Raw genomic sequence first — 21,975 nt, forward strand, 5'->3', positions numbered from 1 at the left:
TTTACACAGAAAATGGTAGGTATATGGAACAAACTGCCAGGAGGTAGTGGAGGCATGTACAATTATTCAAATTGGAAAGACATCTGGACAGATACGTGGATTGGAAAGTTTTAGAAAGATTTGAGTCAAATGCAGGCAAATGGGGATATTTTAGATGAGGCCTCTTGGTCAGCATGGGTCTGTTTCCGTACTGTATGACTCTACTAATCCAGGCTCTAAGATCAGCTGCATTACCTGCTATGCTTCTTACATTAAAGAAAATACACTTCAGACTACTACTTCTTAGTAACACCTTCCAGTTTGTTTTTTAAATACATCTATGAAGAAATAATAGGAATTCAAAACGCTTTTGAAAAGTCAGTATTTGGTTTAGTAAGCAAATCTCGTGATTTATAATAAAATATCTTGCAGTGTAATTAAACTAATGGACTAATAACTCAAATGATCTGGACTATTAATCCAGAAAATATATATATTCAAATCCCCCCATGAATTCAGTTTAAAATATTGGAGACATACAGGCAGGTAACGTGAATAGAAAAAAAATCCTTAAGTAATATTTTAAGTAGGAAAATGTGCAGTTTGTAAGTGACTTCACAGCAATGCAATTAAATAGTTACGCTCCTAAATAACCCAAACTTGCTTTGTTTTCTGTGCCGGAGGTTGCACGGAGACCTGATTGAAGGGAAAACTATGAAAGGCGTGGATAGAATAGACAGTCAGAACATTTTTCCCCCCCAAGATGGAAAGATCACAAACTAGAGTGATTAACGTTAAGGTGAGAAGGAAAGAACAGAGAGACAGATAGAGAGACAGAGACAGAGACAGTGACACACACACACACAGTGGTGGGTGCCTGAAATGCGTGGCCAGGGGTGGTGGTAGACAGACATGAAGAGGCTTTATGATTGGCACATGGATATGCATGGAATGGAGGGATAGGGATCACAAGCAGGCAGAGGAGATTTGTTTAACTCGGCATCATGTTCGACATGGACGTTGTGCACCAAAGGGTCCGTTCTGTGCTCTATTGTTCCATCTTCTATGTTCTCTGTAGCTCAGCAAGCCAAGCAATTTAATATTTGAAAATAAATATACAGGGCTTATATACAGGGAATACTTCCACATTCCAATAAACCTTGGGCTTCTTACCATTGCCTCCTCACAGGAATTCGCCGTTGTCCCATATATCTGTGCTGGGGGTTGATAGCCGGTGTAACTCCTTCCTTCACCATGGTTACAAATGTTATCCTCAAACTCAGATGGCTCAGTGCTGCATCGTCAAGTGACTGAAACACTTTTCAACAGTTACTCTCGGCTTCCACCAGGAATCTGGGCAATTAATCAGCACTTTCAGTTATTCCATCCATATTTATAACATTTATTAACAGCATGTCATACATTTTGAATCACATGCCAGATTCTCTATGATTAAAACATCAAAAATATACAATGCATTTTAAATTAACCAATGAATAATACAATCTTGATTTAACAATGAGGGCAAAATTAATTGATATTGATATGCTGCCATATCGATTGATTTTGGACAGCTTTCATTGTTCTTTAAATTCTTGCCAATTTTCATTCTTATTCAGATAATAAAACTTAAATAACTGGTTGAATACTCTCTTGAACATCTATAGGTGTAAGACAGAGAGCACATTGACTGGTTGCATCACGGACTGGTTAAGAAGCTCAATACACGAAAGCCCAAGAACAAAGGTGGTTACAAAAAATGGTGGACACTGCCTGGTCACAGGTACTGACCTTAGAAGTGATCTACAGGAGGCGCTGCCTCATAAAGGCTGCCATCGGAGAGGAGGTACAGGAATCCAAAAACGGTTCAAAAACAGCTTCTTCCCGACAACCATCTTGAATGCTACACAGCACTAACCTCAGCAACTATGAGTTACAACAGATTGTGTCTTTAGTTGCACAAGACTTCTGTTTTGCACTAGAATCATTACCTATATTAGTTATTAATTTCTTGTATTACTGATTATTATATATTTATCTTTGTTACCTAGTGTTATTGATTATTAACATCCTATTACTGATTATTATATATTTATCATCGAACAATCCTTGTTCGAGGCGTACCGTGGCCCTATCCCCGAACTCTACCTCCGCTACATTGACGACTGCATTGGTGCTACCTCCTGCACCCATGCAGAACTCACTGACCTCATCCATTTCACCACTAACTTCCATCTGGCACTCAAATTCACCTGGACCATTTCCGACATCTCCTTACCGTTTCTAGACTTCACTATCTCAATCGCAGGTAACAGACTACCGACCGACATGTACTACAAATCCACTGACTCCCTTGGCTATCTGAACTACACTTCTTCCCACCCTGCTTCCTGTAAGGACTCTATCCCCTACTCCCAATTCCTCCGTCTACGCCGCATCTGCACCCAGGATGAGGTGTTCCACACCAGGAGATGTCCTCATTCTTTAGGGAATGGGGGTTCCTTCCCCTCTTCGACTATAGATGAGGCTCTCACCAGGGTCTCCTCTATATCCCGTAGCTCCGCTCTCACTCCACATCCTCCCCCACTCGTAACAAGGACAGAGTCCTCCTTGTCCTCAACTTCCACCCTACCAGCTGTCACATACAACAGATAATCCTCCAACATTTTCGCCACCTCCAACAGGATCCCACCACTGGCCACATCTTCCCATCTCCTGACCGCTCCCTCCGTAACTCCTTGGTCAATTCGTCCCTTCCCACCCAAACCACCCCCTCCCCTAGTACTTTCCCTTGCAACCGCAGGAAATGCTACACTTATCACTTTACCCCACCCCCCCACCCCCCTTCGACTCCATCCAAGGACCCAAGCAGTCTTTCCAGGTGAGGCAGAGGTTCACCTGCACCTCCTCCAACCTCATTTATTGCATCCGCTACTCTAGGTGTCAGCTGTTCTACATCGGTGAGACCAAGCGCAGGCTAGATGATCGCTCGCCCAACACCTCCGCACAGTTTGCATTAACCAACCTGATCTCCCGGTGGCTCAGCACTGCAACTCCCCCTCCCATTCCGAATCCAACCTTTCTGTCCTGGGCCTCCTCCATGGCCAGAGTGAGGACCACCGTAAATTGGAGGAGCATATTTCGCTTGGGTAGTTTACACCCAGCGGTATGAACATTGACTTCTCCAATTTCAGGTAGTCCTTGCTTTCTCCCTCCTTCCCCTCCCCTTCCCCTTCCCAGCTCTCCCACAGCCTATTTTCTCCACCTCTTCCTCCCTTTTCCCGCCCCCCCATCAGTCTGAAGAAGGGTCTCGACCCGAAACGTCACCTATTCCTTCGCTCCATAGATTATGCCTCATCCGCTGAGTTTCTCCAGCATTTTTGTCTACATTATATATTTATCTGTCTGTTAATGGGAAGTGTTTTCTACCAAACAGCCATCAGGCTCTTGAACATTGCACAACTCTAACCTCAACAACCATGAACTATCTTGATAGCACTAGAACCAGGCCTTTTGCACTGCAAATGTTTTACTTATGTAAAAACAAGGAATTGTCGGTTAGTCTGAAGCAAAGATCACAGAACTCTAGAGTCTTTGAAGAAGGGTTTGTACCCAAAACTTCACCTATCAACATTCTCCAGAGATGCTGCCTGATCTGCTGAGTTACTTCAGCAACGTATGTCCTTTGATTGTTTTTCTTAATGACTAATTATGTTATCTATGAACACTCTGTAACTTATTAATATGATACTCACAAGGGAACAATGACATTCTTACTTGCTGCAGCTTTACAGTAAGTAATACTATTATTAAGCTGAAAAGGGCGCGGAGGTTTGCGAGGATGTTGCCAGGACTGGATGGCCTAAGCTACAGGGAGAGGTTGAGCAGGATGGGACTTTATTCCTTGGAGCGCAGGAGGCCGAGGGGTGATTTGTAGAGGTTTATAAAATCGTGAGAGGGATAGGGTGAATGTACAGAGTATTTTACCCAGTGTAAAGGAATCGAGAACCAGAGAACATTGGTTTAATGTGACAGGGAAAAGATTGAATAGGAACCCGAGGGGCAAATTTTTCACAGTGTATGGAACGAGTTGCCAGAGGAGGTAGTTGAGGCAGGGAGGATAATAACATTTAAAAGACACTTGGACAGGTACATGGATAGTTCAAGAGAGTTTATTGTCATGTGTCCCTGATTGGACAATGAAATTGTTGCTTTGCTTCAGCACAACACAACATAGTTATAGTAGGTGTTCAAGAAGGAACTGCAGATGCTGGAAGATCGAAGGTACACAAAATTGCTGGAGAAACTCAGCGGGTGCAGCAGCAACTATGGAGCGAAGAAAATAGGCGACGTTTCGGGCCGAAACCCTCTTCAGACTGATGGGGGGTGGAGGGGAGAAGGAAGGAAAAAGGGGAGGAGGAGCCCGAGGGCAGGGGGATGGGAGGAGACAGCTCGAGGGTTAAGGAAGGGGAGGAGACAGCAAGGGCTAACAAAATTGGGAGAATTCAACATTCATGCCATCAGGATGCAAGCTGCCCAGGCGGAATATGAGGTGCTGTTCCTCCAATTTCCGGTGTTGCTCACTCTGGCAATGGAGGAGACCCAGGACAGAGAGGTCGGATTGGGAATGGGAGGGGGAGTTGAAGTGCTGAGCCACCGGGAGTTCAGGTAGGTTATTGCGGACTGAGCGGAGGTGTTCGGCGAAACGATTGCCCAACCTCCGCTTAGTCTCCCCGATGTAAATCAGCTGACATCTAGAGCAGCGGATGCAGTAGAAGGGGTTGGAGATACAGGTGAACCTTTGTTGCACCTGGAACGACTGCTTGGGACCTTGAATGGAGTCGAGGGGGGAGGTGAAGGGACAGGTGTTGCATCTCTTGGGGGGGTGTTACGGGAGGGAAGGGAAGAATTGACAAGGGAGTTGCGGAGGGAGCGGTCTTTACGGAAGGCAGATATGGGGGGAGATGGGAAGATGTGGCGAGTGGTGGGGTCACGTTGGAGGTGGCGGAAATGGCGGAGGATTATGTGTTGTATGTGACGGCTGGTGGGGTGAAAGGTGAGGACTCTGCCCTTGTTGCGAGTGCGGGGATGGGGATGAGGAGAGAGAGCAGTGTTGCGGGGTATGGAAGAGGCCCTGGTGCGATAGTTATAGTAGGCATTGACTACAAAATAGGACAGGACAGGTTTAGAGGGATATGGGCCAAATGCAGGCAGGAGGGACTAGTGTAGGTGAGGCACGTTGGCTAGCATTGACGAGTTGGGCCGAAGGGCCTGTGTGACTCGAAGATGCCGCTCGCTGTCCACGGCCGGTGACAGATAGACTTTCTCGGCCGCAGATACCTTGGCCCGACCATCATTCAGGCTCCAACACTTCAGACTCTCGTAGTGGAGGAGGAGCTGTTGCCGGAGCTGCTGCCCGCTCCCCGCCGCCATCATCATCATCGAGCTCCGGCCCGTTCAAACCGCCCGCCCGCCCGCGCACACCGGAAACCGGTCCGCCGCCAACCCCGCCCGCCCGGCCCGGCCCGGCCCGGTCCGCCGCTGGGCCTCTCCGCCCGCCGTCTGTCACCCTCAGCATCAAACGCCACCAGACGGCTCACTCAGACTGCGGTCTCCACACGTTGTTTCCCCACCGACAGAGGAAAGTGTAACTAGTGTAAGTGTCCTCCACGATGACCTGTCAACCCCTCATATTCCGCTTGGGGAGCTCACAACCCCCAAGTGGTTCTCCAGTCTTAAGCAAAGATGATAGCAAAGATTATAGGGAGGTTTCACGGCAGTCGGGTCACGGCCCATGACCCGTACTGTTGCTACGCCACTCCAAGCAAAGATCTTATAGCTTCGCTGTAAGATCTTTGACTCCAAGTGGATTACACGCGATGAACTGCAGGTAGGCACTTACTATTGTTTCCAGCCTAGCGGGCCCGTTAAAACCCGCCGAAATTGTCAATTTTTGCGCTGTAAATAAATATGGGAATCGGGATAAGCGTGTGAGACATTTAGCCTACTTCAGAATTCCAAAAGTGAGGAGAAATGACGGTAGATAGAAGTGAGAGCTGAAGGGACAACAACAGACAGAGTGCTTGGTGAACATTGGCCGTTTGCTCACTGAATTTCATCAACTATGGCATTATTTGTGTTTTTTCTTGATTTCTTTGGCATCTAAAAAGTTTCAGAAGTGATAAATCTGGCTGTAAATTTTTTTAATCGCCCATGGTTCTCAAGTGGGTTTTTACAAAATGAAAACGCAACTGAAGAAAATTTTACAGCCAGATCAATCACTTCTGAGACTTTTTAGATACCAAAGGAATCAAGAAAAAACACAAATAATGCCTTACTGTTGATGAAATACAGTGAGCAAACACGATAATTCCCAATATTTTCAATTTCGATATCTGCACGGCCAATGTTTACCAAGCACTTTAGCTGCTGTTGTCCCTTCAGCTCTCGCTTCTCTTTACCTTCATTTCGCTTCACGTTTGGAATTCTAAAGTTGGGTACATGTCACTCACACTTGCCCCGACTCCCACAATTTTTTTCAGCGTAAAAATTCAACATTTTGGCGGTTTTTAACAGGTAGGAATGTACGCGTTTCTAGCATTAATAACATATACCGAAGTTACGGATGTCCTCCAGATGGATTGAGCGGCTCCGTGCGTCAAGCCCTATGACCCAGTGACCTTACGTGCAACCCCCCTATAGAGCAGAGCATCCAGTGACTTAGCCTCCACAGCCCTCTGTGGCAGGGAATTCCACAAATTCACAACTCTCTGGGTGAAAACGTTTTTTCTCACCTCACTCTTAAATGGCCTCCCCTTTATTCTAAGATTGTGGCCCCTGGTTATGGATTTAAGAGAGAGTTAGATAGAGCTCTAGGGTGCTGGCGGAATCAAGGGATATGGGGAGAAGGCAAGCACGGGTTATTGATTGGGGCCTATCAGCCATGATCACAATGAATGGCAGTGCTGGCTCGAAGGGCCGAATGGCCTCCTGCACCTATTTTCTATGTTTCTAATATATTTTTTACCAGCAGTACTTTCATCTATCATGTTTTGGCATGTTAAAGCATTGTACACAATAATTTTGCAGGACCCATTGCAGACAAAATGCACCCCTGAACCACAAATGACCATTCTTTCCAGGAGGAACACTGTTAGAACATGAGAGAAGGTCCTATCTCGCACCTACCCCATTGGAGACCTTTGAACTATCTTTAATCGGACTTTATGTTGCACTGAATGATGTACCCTTTATCCGTTATCTGTACTACACGTTATTCTCTTTGTCCTGTATCTGTACGGCTTGATTGTAATCTTTGTAATTCTTTGACTGGATAACACGCAAACAAAAGCTTTTCACTGTACCTTGGCACACATGACAATATTAAACTAAATAAACCATCTTTTTTTAAACATTAGCAACTTTAACTTCCATCGAAACAGTTGCAGGCTTCCCCTCGGCACCCTTAAGATGGCAGTAGAGTTTCAGCCTACAATGTGACCTCTGAGCCACATAAACATTTCAGAAGCGCAACACTCTTGACTTGTTGATGACGGTATTAACTGAACAGCTGACTTTTTCTGACACATGAACATTGAGAAGGTGATATTTGTGCGTCACAGCTTGATTGTCCTGACAATGGACTCTTGTTTCCCAAGCCCCATCCTAAGAGTATTATTCCCGTTGTTCTTCACTGGACAAGATATTCCATCAGAATAGTGGGGATCCAAGGAACGGCGGGGCAGTAATACAGCCCAACAGTATAAACATTGAATTCTCCAACTTTAGGTAACATCACGCCACCCCCCCCCCCCCCCCCCCCCCCCCCCCGCTCAGCAAATCAGGTAGCATTTCTGTAGAACGTGGTTAAGTGACATTTTGGATCAGGACCCTTCTTCAGACAAATTTGGAGGGGGGGTTAAGAAAACTGGAAGGGAGATTGAGCAAAAAGTGCCCCAACCAGAAACGTCATCTTTTCATGTTCTCCAGAGATGCTGCCTGACTCCAGCACTTTGTGTCACTTTTCCCAGTATCCTGCACCCATTCCCTCCCCTCCCCCAGCCCTAGTCACTTCCACCTATATCACTAGCTCTGGTTTTACATTTCACTCCTCTCCTTGTCTGACACCCTTTTTGTCTCCTTTTCATCGCAAGCCTTTGTCACTTGATCCACCCATTTGCCAATCGCCCCCCCATCCCCTCACCTGCATCCACCTATCACTTGCCAGGCTTTGTTCCACCCCCACCTCTCTTTTCCAACAATCTTTCTCTCCCCAATAATCAGGCTGAAGGGTCAGGGTGAGAAATGTCACCTATCCACACAGGGCTCTCGCTTAACTTTTTTTCCCTGTTGCCAGCCGGGCAACCTTGGCAGCTTTTTAGGTTGCCAAATGACATTTTAGGTGGTCATTTAAGATGGCTTGCATGACGCGTGCTCGGACGAAGTGCGCAGTTACCAGTCGGAATTATGCATTCACATATTATTTCTGCTTCAAATAAAGTCACAAACTAACATATTCACCAATCAAGACATGATATATACCACAGGTACACAAAAATGCTGGAGAAGCTGCACCCGCTGAGTTTCTCCAGCATTTTTGTGTACCTTCGATCTTCCAGCATCTGCAGTTCCTTCTTGAACATGATATATACCACAATGACATGCAGCAAAATTATAATACGGTATCTCAACTCTTTTTACACATTGCAATTCATGCAATTTTTATTATTTCTTTCCACTTCCAAACATAAATGTGGTTGGATTATTCAGCGTATGATCAACCTGTGTCAATAAATCCTGGACCTTGATAACATATATGCTTAACCATGCACACTACAAGCATGTTTTCTGTGAAGGACCGAACATTATCATGACATGGCCATAGCATGGGTCGCTATTGCTATTGGTACAGAAACACTCTCACTTACCACATAATTTATCCACAACAAAATATACAGGTTGCAAGGAATTTTCTAAAGGCATTTTATGGTAATAGCTGACAAAACTGACCATACCCATCTGACAGGTTAAACATTACACTAACTAACAAGAGATGGCCAAAGGACATAAATGCAGCAAATGTTTGGTAATATATTTAAAGGTGCCAAGACGCCACATTACCAGACATTCAGATTAGATGTATGTGGCAATGAAGATACCCAGTTTGTAAGCACCATTTAAAAAAAATTGTTGATAAACGCTTTTTCCATCAGTCCCACTTCAGAATTAACGTTAAAATTTCAACTGAAATATCCCGACCAAATTTGTGATGTATATGACTGACTGTAGAAGTAAAACCTGGATAAATCCAACGTATAGTTGTGAATGTTGCTCATTAAATAACTACAGTACTGATACTCCATATTAACAGCATTGATTTGCCATTAAAATGAATTCTGTAATAACGTGTCAGTGACAATCGAACACTGCGGTTTTAATGTTTCACGTGTTCAAAATTTAATTAATCCATCTTTATGGATTAAAACAAATAATAACATTGGGAATTAAAACATATTTGATTGCATTCCGTTATCAAACATAGTCAATGTTAGCTCTGAAGACATTTCCAGCACAATATGGTCGGGGGGGGGGGGGGGGGGTGTATGAATCGGTGTGGATTGGATGGATTGAGGCAGGGGAATTAGTGAGTGTTGGTTGGAGTAGGTAAAATTATGAGGGGAGAGCGCGGGGGGATGTCAGTGGGGATGAATGGGGGGATCTGTGCAGGATGGATGGGGGGTGGGAGCAGTGCAGGATCAAGGGGTGAGCAGTGCAGGATGGATGGGAAGGGGGTCAGTACAGGATGATTTGGGGGACCAGTGTAGGATTGATGGGGAGTGGCAGGAGAATCAATGCGAGGTGGCTAGGGAGATCAGTGCAGGATGAATAGACAGGGGATGTCAGTGAGAACTGAATAGATAGGAATGGGGGATCAGTGCGGGATGGAGAGGAGGGGTCTCAGGATCTCAGGATAAGGGGAGTGGAGGGGGGGGGCGTACAAGAGAGAGAGAGGAAGGGGCAGAGGAGGTGGGAAGGAAGGCCAGCGCTCCTCGTACAACACATGTCAGGCACAAAAATCGCAACCAAAATATGGAGGGAACCGCGGACAGAATATCTTGGCCGCGCGCGTGCATGCGCACACACACACACGCGCGAGGCTTCGGAGGCTTCTGTGAACGGTCATTTCAGCTCAATCCAGCGCTAAATGCAGCTCAGCTCTGCCTGTCTCGCCCACAGCCCCGTCTCAATCCACACATGGCTGCTGGTTAACCTGGCGGGACAGGCACAGCTGAGCTGGGTTTTGGGCTGGCTGTGGGCCTGGGGGTGCCGCGCCCGTCTGACTCCTGACGCCTCTGGCCATCCCCGGGCGTGTGGAGGCTCTCGAGTGGGGACGGGGATGGTCCAGCAATTGCAGCGCTGGAGACCGGGATCGATCTTGGCTGCGGTGCAGGGCTGCCGAGAGTGTTTTGGTTCGTCTCCCTCCTCCAATTACCCCTACTCTACTTCCGCCTCTGACCGACACCTCCCTCCTCCAAGGGTCTGTTTTGTAAGAGCCGTTGGCAGAGTGGCAGCAGCTGCCGCTAACACGCCGGGGCGGGGTGCGGTGGGAGGAGGAGGAGATGGAGCTGTCGCCGCTGCTGCCCGTCTTTAGCTCTGACCCTCCGTCACGCCACACTTAGCATCTTTCCCACAACCGTCGCCGACACAAAACGTCACATTCCTTTTCTCCAGAGATGCTGCCGGACCCACGGAGTTACTCCAGTTTTTGTGTGTCTATCTTCGGTATAGGGTGATTATCGCGTCTGCTCGCTGAATTTCATCAAAAGTAAGTCAATAATGCCTTACTTTTGATGAAATTCAGTGAGCAAACGCAATAATTCCCGATATTTTGGACCTTTAAATCTCCACGGCAAATGTCCGCTGTTCACTTCCGCTGGATTGGCACCTTCAGCTCCCTCTTTAATTTACCTTAGTTTCTATCCTTTTTTTTTACTGTAAATTTAGGTAGCTGTGCCTCACGGTCACCCCGACTGGCACAATAAATTGCAGATCAAACCTGGCCGTTTTCTATGTTTTTAATGGGTGGGAAAGTGCGTGTTTTCCCATCCACTAACATGTACCGGATGTCTAGCATGTCCTCCACTTGAGATTTTCGGTCACGTGGGTGCGGATCTAAGCTCCAGTGACCTTTCGTGAAATCACCCTATAAACCAAGTTGCCAAGCCGGGCAAAATGACTCGCCGTTTAGGTTGCCCGGCGGCAGTTTGAGTGGTCATTGGCACCCGGGCAACCGTGAATTTCGAGCCCTGCCACAGATGCTGCCTGACTCACTGAGTTACTCCAGCACTTTGTGTTCTATACCATCGTAGTTGTGGCCTATCTAGCCAACAGAAAATGTCCCTATTTTAAATATTTGTTGCTTGTTTTGTTAATTTGTTTAAGAAAACATGATCTGACGATCTGAAATATAATAGTCCGTTGTTGAAATATGTAACAAGGATCGGTGCAGCCTCAGTATTTTCTAAAATTCTGGTTATTAAAGTGGGAGATATTTGCTCTATGAATGAAAATGTGTTTATTGTGTCAATAAGAAGGGTGAGTGTAGCATTGGTATTTGAAGCAAAGATTCACTTTGAACACCTTGCATCCAACTAGAATCAGAACATCTGAGGGTGAAATTGCATCTCTCTTAATAAGCACAATTATTCTATTTAAATACAGCAAATCTTTATTAAAATATAACTTCTGCCATTTTATTTTGCCCATATCATTCTCCAGCTTAATACAAGTAAATGTTCAGAAGCAAATCAGATTGAGTTATTCTTCTGGAGACAGCAAGGAACTGCAGGTGCTGGAATCTTGAGTAAACCACAAAGTGCTGAAGGAACTCAGCGGGCCAGGCAACATCTTTGGAGGGAATGGATTGATGACAATTTGAGCAGGGACCTTTCTTCAGATCCAAAAAGTCGGCTGTCCATTCCCTCCACAGATGCTGCCTGACCCACTGAGTTCCTCCAACATTTGTGTTACCAATTCTTCTTTGTCTGCCGTTCAAATCCAGGCTCTGCCCAGAATGTTCCATGCTTGAAACTGCCATGAACGTACTGGTAAGAACTTCTGGTAAGAACAGAAGTAACTAGCCTGCAATACGTTTGGGCAGGTCCATGTACCACACCTACAACAATATGTCGTCTCACAGCTCCAGAGAACCGGGTTTGATCCTGACCACAGGTGTTGTCTGTGTGCAGTTTGCATGTTCTTCCTGTGACTGAATGAGTTTCCTCCAGGTGCTCCGGTTTCATCCCACACTCCAAAGACGTGCAAGTTTGAAGGTTCATTGGTCTCTGTAAATTTTTCTGCACTGTGTCACATTACATAAAGATAAACTGTGGTTAAGTAGCTTGCATAAAATGTCCTGCAATACTATCCTCTCTGAAGTTTCCATGTCAGACAGAATACAGTATTAGTTTAGAGATACAGAGCGGAAACAGGCCCTTTAACCCACCGGGTCCGCGCCGACCAGCGATCCCCGCACATTAACACAATCCTACACCCACTAGGGACAATTTTTACATTTGCTAAACCAATTAGCCTACAAACCTCTACGTCTTTGAAATGTGAGAGCTTGAACCGAAGACCTTGGAGAAAACCCATGCAGGTCTCTGGGAGAACGTACAAAGTCCATACAAACAGCACCCGGGTCTCTGGTGCAGCATTCGCTGTAAGGCAGCAACTCTACATTTAATAATACATTTAAAATGGCTGCATTTTAATATATCCTATATATAAACTGTGCAATATAGTTACCACTTAAGGGTACTGAATTCACAGTAACAAAATCAAGATCTAGACACTAAAGCTTCACAGAGTCAGATTAGAAAATCTATTTGCTGCCTTTTTCCTATTAAACATATGAGTAAGGTTCTTTTTCTCTTGTTCCAATTTCTGAGTTTTGCACAAGCTGATGAGAGGCACACGATTTGATCTACGCTCCGTCACGTAGTAGGAACAGGTCTTCAGATGTTCGGCCATGCTGGGGTTGTCACTAAAATTCCAGTTTTCAATTGTGGAAAAGACAGAGCTAAATTGCCACCTCTGTAATAAAAAGAAAGTCATAGTGTTTATTAATTCAAATTGATTTGCACTCCTTGGGTTCAGCCTCAAGGTTCAGTTTGCAAAAAGCAATTTATATAAGTTAAAAAAAAAAAAAAGTGGGCCAGGCAGCATCTGTTGAGTGAATGGACAGGCGATGTTTCGGGTTGAGACACTTCTTCAGTCTGAAGTCCCTCCACAGATGCTGCCTGACTACCAGCACTTTGTTTTTTGCTCAAGAATAAAAGTGACCCAGATCTTGCAGGGGCTGTAAACTGTATGGCTTCATTCAGCCCACAAACCTTCAGAGGGTGGCCGAGTGCTGTTGTGTTTATTGAACCCCTATGGGGAACCAAGATCAATGTGAATAAGGCAAATGCCTTTGTCTTGTGGAGCTTTCTGATTTATGCTATAATGATGCAGAGGCAATTCGGACTGTAAACGCCTATCCCACCAGGGACTAACTCTACAGAACGTTTTTCCTTCCATTATTTTTCCTTCCATTATTTATTATGTAAAAGAATAGGTGTGTAATGATTGTGTTTATAATTTGTTTGGTTGTTTTGTTGTTTGGCTTTTGCACAAAAGTCCGCGAGCATTGCCACTTTCATTTCACTGTACATCTCGTATGTGTATGTGACAAATAAACTTGACTTGACTTGACTTGATCCTGCACATTGATACATCACCATTATTCTTATTGTAAACCAGTGATCCCTGAAAAGAGTCTATTCCCCTTGGGGTCAAGCATATCATTCCCTTGTGTAGGAAGGAAATGCAGATGCTGGTTTACACTGAAGATAGACACAAAAATGCTGGAGTAACTCAGCGGGATAGGCAGCAACTCTGGAGAAAAGGAATGGGTGACGTTACGGGTCGAGACCCTTCTTCAGACTCATTCCCTTGGTTTTCCAATGTGCAATGTCAGAAGATTCTTTCAACAGTGTCTTCAAAAGCAGCGGCCCAACACAATGAAATTATTGTTTGGATTACAAAATGTGTTTGCTAGCACTGGGTATGAGTTACACAGACCAGGGGAATGCACAAGATCAACTTATCTGAATACCATGAATTGCAGTTCCCAGATATAGCAACGTTACAATCAAGTAAAGTTATTTTTAAGGTGTCAGAGATTAGGGATAGAGGAGAAGTGAATGAAGGTCAACATGCTAGCAATGCTTTGCTTTGGTAATGGAAAAATAACAAACTGGGGTCCTTAACTTGTCAGATAATAATTGTTAGGTTATTGAAGAGCTTTTTTTTTTTCGAACAACAAGTGACAAATATTTTCATCGTAAAGCATCATTGTCGCTGCAGTTTTCAATAAATACCTCACTCTAATCAAATTAAATAACAGAAATGAACAAATAACCAATTATGTGTCAAAATATCCTCAGCTGCTGATCAGGTTTAGTTTGGAGATAGAGCATGGAAACAGCCCATCGAGTCCATGCCGACCATCGATCACCCATTCACACTAGTTCGATGTTATTCCATTTTCTCATCATCTCCCTATCCACAAGGGGCAATTTACAGAGACACTTTAACCCACAAACCCGCACATCTTCGGGATGTGGGAGGAAACCGGAGCGGCTGGAGGAAAGCCATAAGGTCACAGGGAGAACATGCAAGCTCCACACAGGCAGCACCCGAGGCCAGGATCGAACGGGGGTCTCTGCCACTGTGAGGCAGCAGCTCTACCCGTTGCACCACTGTGTCACCCTCTGCCAATATCAGCAAACCAAGTTTGTCAGTGTAATCGTGCATCATTGACAGCAACTTAGGGTTTTTTGCACACGCCAACACAGCAATCCCAAAATTGCCATTAGCAGTCCACCGCCTTGAAGCTGACAGGGAACCGAGCTGAAATTCACACGGAGGTTTGCGGGGCAAAGGGAAATGTTTCACAATGCCTAACACTCTTACCCTAGATGGAGTTGGGAACAATAAATTGCAGAGAAAAGTCAGCTGATGATGAAGATGCTCTCCAAAAGGATCTCGATACTATGGTTGAGTGGTCACAACAATGGGGCATGCAGTTCAACCCTTCCAAATGTGAAACTATGCGTGTCACCAGAAAGAGGAATCCAGGCGAAACATCTTACAATATACTTTGTGCCACCCTTGAAGAATCCAACCAAACCAAGTATCTTGGCATCAAATTGCAAAATGATCTGCGTTGGAATGGTCAGACTCATCATGAAAGCAACAGGTGTCCTAAACTTTCTGAGGCGCAACTTTCATCATTGTTCAACTTCTGTCAAGGCGAAGCTATACTTCACCCTCGTTAGACCTCATTTGGACTACGCAGTTGCAGCATGGGACCCATATACAAATAAAAACATCTCTTCCATCGAACGTGTCCAAAGACAGGCAGCTCGATTTGTTACTAACACCTATGAGAGATAAGCGAGTGTCACCAAACTTCTGAATTCCCTAGGGTGGAACCCTCTCCAAGACAGACGTGAAGCTCACCGTTTGACCTGTTTTTATAAAATGTTAAATGGTCAGCTCGACATAGACTACAAGACCTACACCAAATCCAAACCAATTAGGAGCAGATGAGGGCATTCGATCCAATTTGTGATCCCAGCTACAAAGACAGATGTATACAGCAATTCGTTCTTCCCCCGCACAATTAAAGCATGGAATAATCACCCAACTATAGTTACCCAACCAGATGCAACTAAATTTAAAGTAGCTCTTTCTTCCCAATAACCCTTTCTGGCTTAAGCCCTCCCTTCACCACCTTCAGTTTAAATTCCATTTGGAATATTTTGGAGGACCAAGAAACCAAGAAATTATGGACGCATTCCAGACCATCACACCAAATAACCTCCCTCCCATTGACTCCATTTATACCTCGTGAGGTATGAAAGCTAGCAGCATAATCAAGAATGTCGCACCTTGACCTTCTCCCCTCCCCCATAGAGGTATGAAAACGCACACCTCCAGATTCAGGGACAGTTTCTTCCCAGCTGTTATCAGGCAACGGAACCATCCTATCGCAACCAGAAAGTGGTCCTAAACTACTGTCTACCTCATTGGTGACCCTTGGACTATCTTTGATCAGACTTTACTGGCTTTATCTTGCACTAAACGTTATTCCCTTGTCGTGTATCTGTACACTGTGAATGGCCCGATTGTTATCATGTAATGTCTTTCTGCTGACTGTTAGCACGCAATAAAAGCTTATCATTGTACCTCAGTGCACGTGACAATAAACTAAACTGATTTGCCAAAGGATGCTGTATCAAGCAAGAACCAAGAACACTTTTTCCCCCCCTTGGTTTGAACGGGTCAACTAATCTAAAAAAACATTGATTTATATGCTTTAAAATCTTTGAACGTACAGAAGTGTTTAAAAGGATTAAGAAATCTTCCAAATTATCATTTTAGTATTTTTTAGCTTTTTGTCTTTCAGCACTGTTCTTTGTTTCTGTTTTCTCCTAGTGTTTAGTTGTTTCGCCAAAGTGTTTCCAAATAGCGCAGAAATATTCTGCAGATTTGCTTTTAAGTTTTTAGAACCTTGATAATACCATAAGAAATGTATGGAATTCATTGCCACAGATTCACCACCCTGGCTAAAGAAACTCCTCATCTCCATTCTAAAGCAATGTCCTTTTATTCTGAGGCTGTGCACTCTGGTCCTAGACTCTCCCACTGGTGGAAACATCCTCTCCACATCCACTCTATCTTGGTCTTTCATTATTCTTGACTTGTCTCTTGATACGTTAGGGTCAAGACCACCAAGCTATAGTTACATAGAAACATAGATAGAAAATAGGTGCAGGAGGAGGCCATTCGGCCCTTCCAGCCAGCACCACCATTCATTGTGATAATGGCTGATCGTCCGCTATCAATAACCCGTGCCTGCCTTCTCACCATATCCCTTGACTCCACTAGCCCCTAGAGCTCTATCTAACTCTCTCTTAAATCCATCCATTGATTTGGCCTCCACTGCCCTCTGTGGCAGGGAATTCCATAAATTCACAACTCTCTGGGTGAAAAAGTTTTTCCTCGCCTCAGTCTTAAATGGTCTCCCCTTTATTCTAAGATTGTGGCCCCTGGTTCTGGACTCGCCCAACATTGGGAGCATTTTTCCTGCATCCAGCTTGTCCAGTCCTTTTATAATTGTATATGCTTCTATAAGATCTCCCCTCATCCTTCTAAACTACATTTATTTGGATTGAATAAGTCTCAAATGTAAAAGTCAAGAAGGGAGCCACTAAGTCTTTTTGTAGTTTTCTTTAAAAGTTCCTGCCAACATAATGAAATGTACTTGCCCTTTTCCGAGCTCTCCAAGAAAAGCTTCCATGCGAGTAATTTTTCCTTTCCCAGACAAGGTGAACCATGCCACGCTCTTGCAATAAGGAAGAGGAGATCCCATTCATCAGTACCGACACTTGGGACAACTGTGTTAGGCTGTAGCAGTCCAAGAAGCTTGCAATGTACCTCAATATCTCAGATGGAAGATGACTTAGGACAACTAAATTCTTCCCGCTCCTTCGTACACTTATGTCCCCGTTACATAAAACCGCAGTGACAACTGGTTTGATTGCAAACGCACTTTGTTGTTGATTGTAGATCACCCTTGCCTTCTGCATGGAGGGAGCGAACCTCAGCTGGGAGTAGGAACAGCCAAGATAAGCTAACGGACACTTTTGTACCATCCACCCGTTCAGAGATGACTGAATGTCCGCATGTACGTTCTTAAAATGTGACGAAAACTCATCCCGTCTGAAGAAGTGGTGGCACATAAAAGTAAAGACAGAGGCCGACTTGCTGTATCTTTTGGTGATGCAATCTGTGTGGAGTTGCAAATATAGGCAAGAGGCTTTATCTGAAGCCACATCGGCCAAAACCACATCGGGACCAAAGGGAGCAGAGGGGAAGAAGTAAGTCTGGGTGGCCACATCTTTTACGAGGCGATCCGTCTTGTTTGTTTCTGAGATGGTGTGGCCTTTTAACATTTTCTCCAAGTTGCAAAGCAATGAAATTGTTACCTCGTCATTCTGATGACTCACTGTTACCAGGTCAGAAGTGTCCACAGATTTGTTCTCCAGCTTACGTGATGAACGGTCTATAAAATGTTGGCGGTTAATTCGGTAGCTGGTTGGGAGCTTAAAGGTGTTGACTGTTATGATCTCCTGGGCCTCTAGATTTCCATAGACAAAGTCTCTATCCTTGGGCGTACAGGCACTGATCTGACCAAATCGAATCAGCATGCTGCCATGATGTGCCAGATACATGTTGAAGTCTTTGCTATCCATTTGAGATTTGAGTCTATCCAGAACACCTTCTTGCCAAGGAGCTTGACCTGTTGTCCCTGCTGCTGCTGACAAAGCCACGCCCGGTGAACTGGAGTTGCTTTCAGTCACTTTCTTCATATTATCTGCCTGCTCAATCTTCTGCTTATTTACTTTTGGAGTTGGCTCTTCACCCATACAGCCACCTCTGTCCTTACTGAAAATCCCCTCCCAAGCAGAATACTTGGAAAGATATAGCCCTTCCTCAGAATCTGCCGTTTCTTCTTCCTGAGTTGGTTCTGCCCCGCCAGTACTGACTTTGTCGGTTCCATTTTGATGTGTTTCCAACTCTGCCACAAGGTGATCACCATCCAAACGAGCAGAAGCCACAAGCGATGCTCCTTCCAGCCCAGGCTCTTTCCAATCCAAATCATTCTCACCAACAGCCTGTGCCATCTCCGGGAAGAGTTCAGCCATCCTGACCGAATTGAAGACTATTCTCTGGTCCCTCATGGCGGTGCCCAGATCCAGGTTCTCCGGATTCAAGGATTCCTCCATGACATTATTCACTGACATGATGTCCTCTTGGTTGGCTGGCCAGCGGTTCCATTGCATGGAGCAGCACACAACGCTGGCGGGACAGGTACGGAGGTGTTTGCCAAGTTTGAAGCGGGCCATGGAGAAGGGGCAGCCCAAGCCTGAATTTATGCAAGGAACATGTTCTAGAGGGCACAGCAGTGTGTGTTCATTCTCCTTACACTGGTGAAAAAGAGCACCGCACTTGGAGGGACAACTGACAACTAAACAAGAAACAGAAGGTTCAAACGACTTCTTGCAGTGGCGGCTGTAACAACTTTCACAGTGAGTGTGCAGCCGAGGAGCTAAAGTTTGATTTCTGATCTACAAAAGCAAAAGACATTTCATTAATTTTTGGTACAAGGACCTGCATATACTGGCTTACAAGAAAAGATACACAATGCTGGAGTAACTCAGAGGGTCAGGCAGCATCTCTGCAGGATATGATGAGCGTTTGACGGTGCTGGGCCTGTGTTTGCTGGTGTTTAGAAGGATGAGGGGGGAACGCATTGAAACTTACCGAACTGAAAGGCCTGGATAGAGTGCATGTGGAGAGGATGTTACCACTAGTGGGAGAGTCGAGGACCAGAGGCCATAGCTTCAGAATAAAAGAAAGTACCTTTAGAAAGGAGATTTCTTTCGTCAGAATGTAGTAAATCTGTGGAATTCATTCAAGAAGGAACTGCAGATGCTGGAAAATCGAAGGTAGACAAAAATGCTGGAGAAACTCAGCGGGTGCGGCAGCATCTATGGAGCGAAGGAAGTAGGCAATGTTTCGGGCCGAAACCCTTCTTCAGTCTGAGTTTCTCCAGCATTTTTGTCTACCTGTGGAATTCATTGCCGCAAACCGCTGAGGAGGCTGTCATTGGGTGTTTTTAAGGCGGAGATTGACGGATACTTGATTAGTACTGGAGTCAGGTGTTATGGGGACAAGGCAGGAGAATGGGGTTGAGAGGGAAAGATAGATCAGCCATGATTGAATGGTGGAGTAGATTTGATGGGACGAATGGCCTAATTCTGCTCCTATAACTTAAGAAAGGTTGAGAACGTCTTCAAAGTATGCATGCCTTGAAGAGAGAGAGGAGACATTCCTGCACTTTGTGTGTCTGTTTTCATTAATTTAATTGGTTTACCTGATCTGATGTATTCAAGATTCAAGATTCAAGATTCAATTTATTTGTCATTTGGACCCCTTGAGGTCCAAACGAAATGCCGTTTCTGCAGCCATACATTACAAACAAATAGACCCAAGACACAACATAATTTACATAAACATCCATCACATCGCTGTGATGGAAGGCCAAAAAAACATCTTTGTTATGTGGATGTTATGCTATTGGTATATTGCTATGTGGATGTTAACATACTATATACATTTGCACTGTTAGACTAAAGTTATGAAAGGCTGAATACAACCATGTGTCATGTATTAAAATGTACATCACACATTGCAAGGAAATTAGCACAACACACAGTGCTGGAGGAACTCAGTGTGTCAGGCAGTATCTGTGGAGGGAATGAACAGGCAACGTTTTGAGTTGGGACCTTTCCCAAACTGATCGAGTAGAGAAGAGAAAAGAGATGGGGGCAGAATTAAAGACGCAATGACTGTAAAATGGCAGAGACATTTTCAGCCTTTGTTTTCAGGGTTTTAATCATTTGTTTTTACACTGACAGTCAAGTTCATATTGAAGTTTCTTACCATTTTAATTAAGCCTCTTCCTTCTCAGCTGAAAGTATAAAGAAAATATGTTAGATATAATTCAATAATAATTCAATTCCTATTGTCAATTAGTTCAGTCCTACTTTCACAAGGCTTGCCGTTTAGCTTGTTTCACTACAATAGTTGTCTTGTAATACCTGTTACTGCCTGACCACCAGTCTGCAGGAAAAACAAGTTTAGTAGTCAAATCAAAGTCAGCAAAGCCCAATTATTTGACAGCTGCAAGGAGAAGTGCAATTGTGTTGAGCTGTGTGTTTAGTTATTGAAGTTATTTTTTCCCAGATCCCATTTGATTCTACACTGTTCATAGACTGGACAACACATTCTGAACAATCAATGTCTTTAAGTGACATGTCTTAAAAAAAACAAAATCAGCCAGAGCCAGAGATGAATGCAAACGTACCTTTAGTGATACCGAGAACAATTTTGATGTTGAGTTTAGTCCTCCCAGCTGAGTTCTGAATAGTACACATGTCTGGCTCACAGAGAGGTCACATTTATATTTAGATAAATGTGTATGTCAGTAAAAATAAACTAAATTTGAGCTGCTGGAATGAGCTCTGATATTTGGAATACTACCAAAGCAACAATTCATTACAGTTCAAAACCCCCTGTTGCCTACCTTGTTAAATTATGACATATATCCAACCTAATGAAGAATAAATATCTTCCCTTAGATTCATGCATATAAAGTACTTTTATATTTTAAATAACAATATTAGAGGCATTAAGTAAATAAATGTAAAACTGTTGGAAAAGCAATTCATATTTTCCAAAATAATCACTGTACTCTCCATGTATGTAAGGAGCTTAGTTTAGTTCTTAGTTTAAAGATACAGCATGGAAACAGGCCCTTCAGCCAACCGAGTCAATGCTGACCATTGATCACCCTGATCACACTAATTCTTTGTTTTCCCATTTCTCATCCACTTCACACACTAGGGGCAATTTGCAGAGGCCAATTGACTCTACAACCCCGCACGTCTTTGGAATGTGGGAGGAAACCGGAGCATCTGGGGAAAACCGCATGATCGCCGGGAGAATGTACAAACTCCACAAAGACAGCACCTGAGGTAAGGATCGAACCTGGGTCTCTGGTGCTGTGAGACAGCAACTCGACGAGCTGCTGGTTATATTAAAAAACTTATTTCATTTTGTTTATTAGGTCTGAGAGCACAGCTCTCATGCTCCATCCATCGCGTTATACATTTGATCACCAACTTTCTCCAATACTTTGAAGTTTCAGGAGTGGCTCACAAGGTTACTGCAAGTGAAAGCATAGCGTTAAGGCTAAAATTAATATAGTCATACAGCAGGGAAACAGGCCATTTGGCCCGACCATGCCAATCAAGATGT

The 21,975-nt window shown here is 44.4% G+C and overlaps 2 protein-coding genes across 2 annotated transcripts in view; both read right to left on the reverse strand.

Annotated features, from left to right (window-relative positions):
• The window catches only part of polq (polymerase (DNA directed), theta), an 85,855-nt gene extending 80,417 nt beyond the window's left edge, over positions 1 to 5,438 (reverse strand). The window contains exons 1-2 of the mRNA XM_055644283.1: positions 5,320 to 5,438; positions 1,153 to 1,332 (exon numbers count right to left, since the gene is read on the reverse strand). Of these exons, the coding sequence (XP_055500258.1) occupies positions 1,153 to 1,235 (83 nt within the window). The 5' untranslated portion in view covers positions 1,236 to 1,332; positions 5,320 to 5,438. The remainder of the gene's footprint in view (positions 1 to 1,152; positions 1,333 to 5,319) is intronic.
• A 5,752-nt stretch (positions 5,439 to 11,190) lies between these two features.
• LOC129702539 (F-box only protein 40-like) lies at positions 11,191 to 21,692 on the reverse strand. The gene is made up of 4 exons (XM_055644288.1): positions 21,023 to 21,692; positions 20,599 to 20,626; positions 17,358 to 19,220; positions 11,191 to 13,074 (listed from the first exon to the last, which is right to left on the reverse strand). Exons 2-4 carry the CDS (start codon positions 20,599 to 20,601, stop codon positions 12,841 to 12,843), a joined length of 2,100 nt encoding a protein of 699 aa, XP_055500263.1. The 5' UTR covers positions 20,602 to 20,626; positions 21,023 to 21,692; the 3' UTR covers positions 11,191 to 12,840.
• Between the last annotated feature and the right edge of the window lie 283 nt (positions 21,693 to 21,975).

Source organism: Leucoraja erinacea, chromosome 13 (assembly GCF_028641065.1).
Source record: "Leucoraja erinacea ecotype New England chromosome 13, Leri_hhj_1, whole genome shotgun sequence".
Taxonomy (NCBI): Eukaryota; Metazoa; Chordata; class Chondrichthyes; order Rajiformes; family Rajidae; genus Leucoraja; species Leucoraja erinaceus.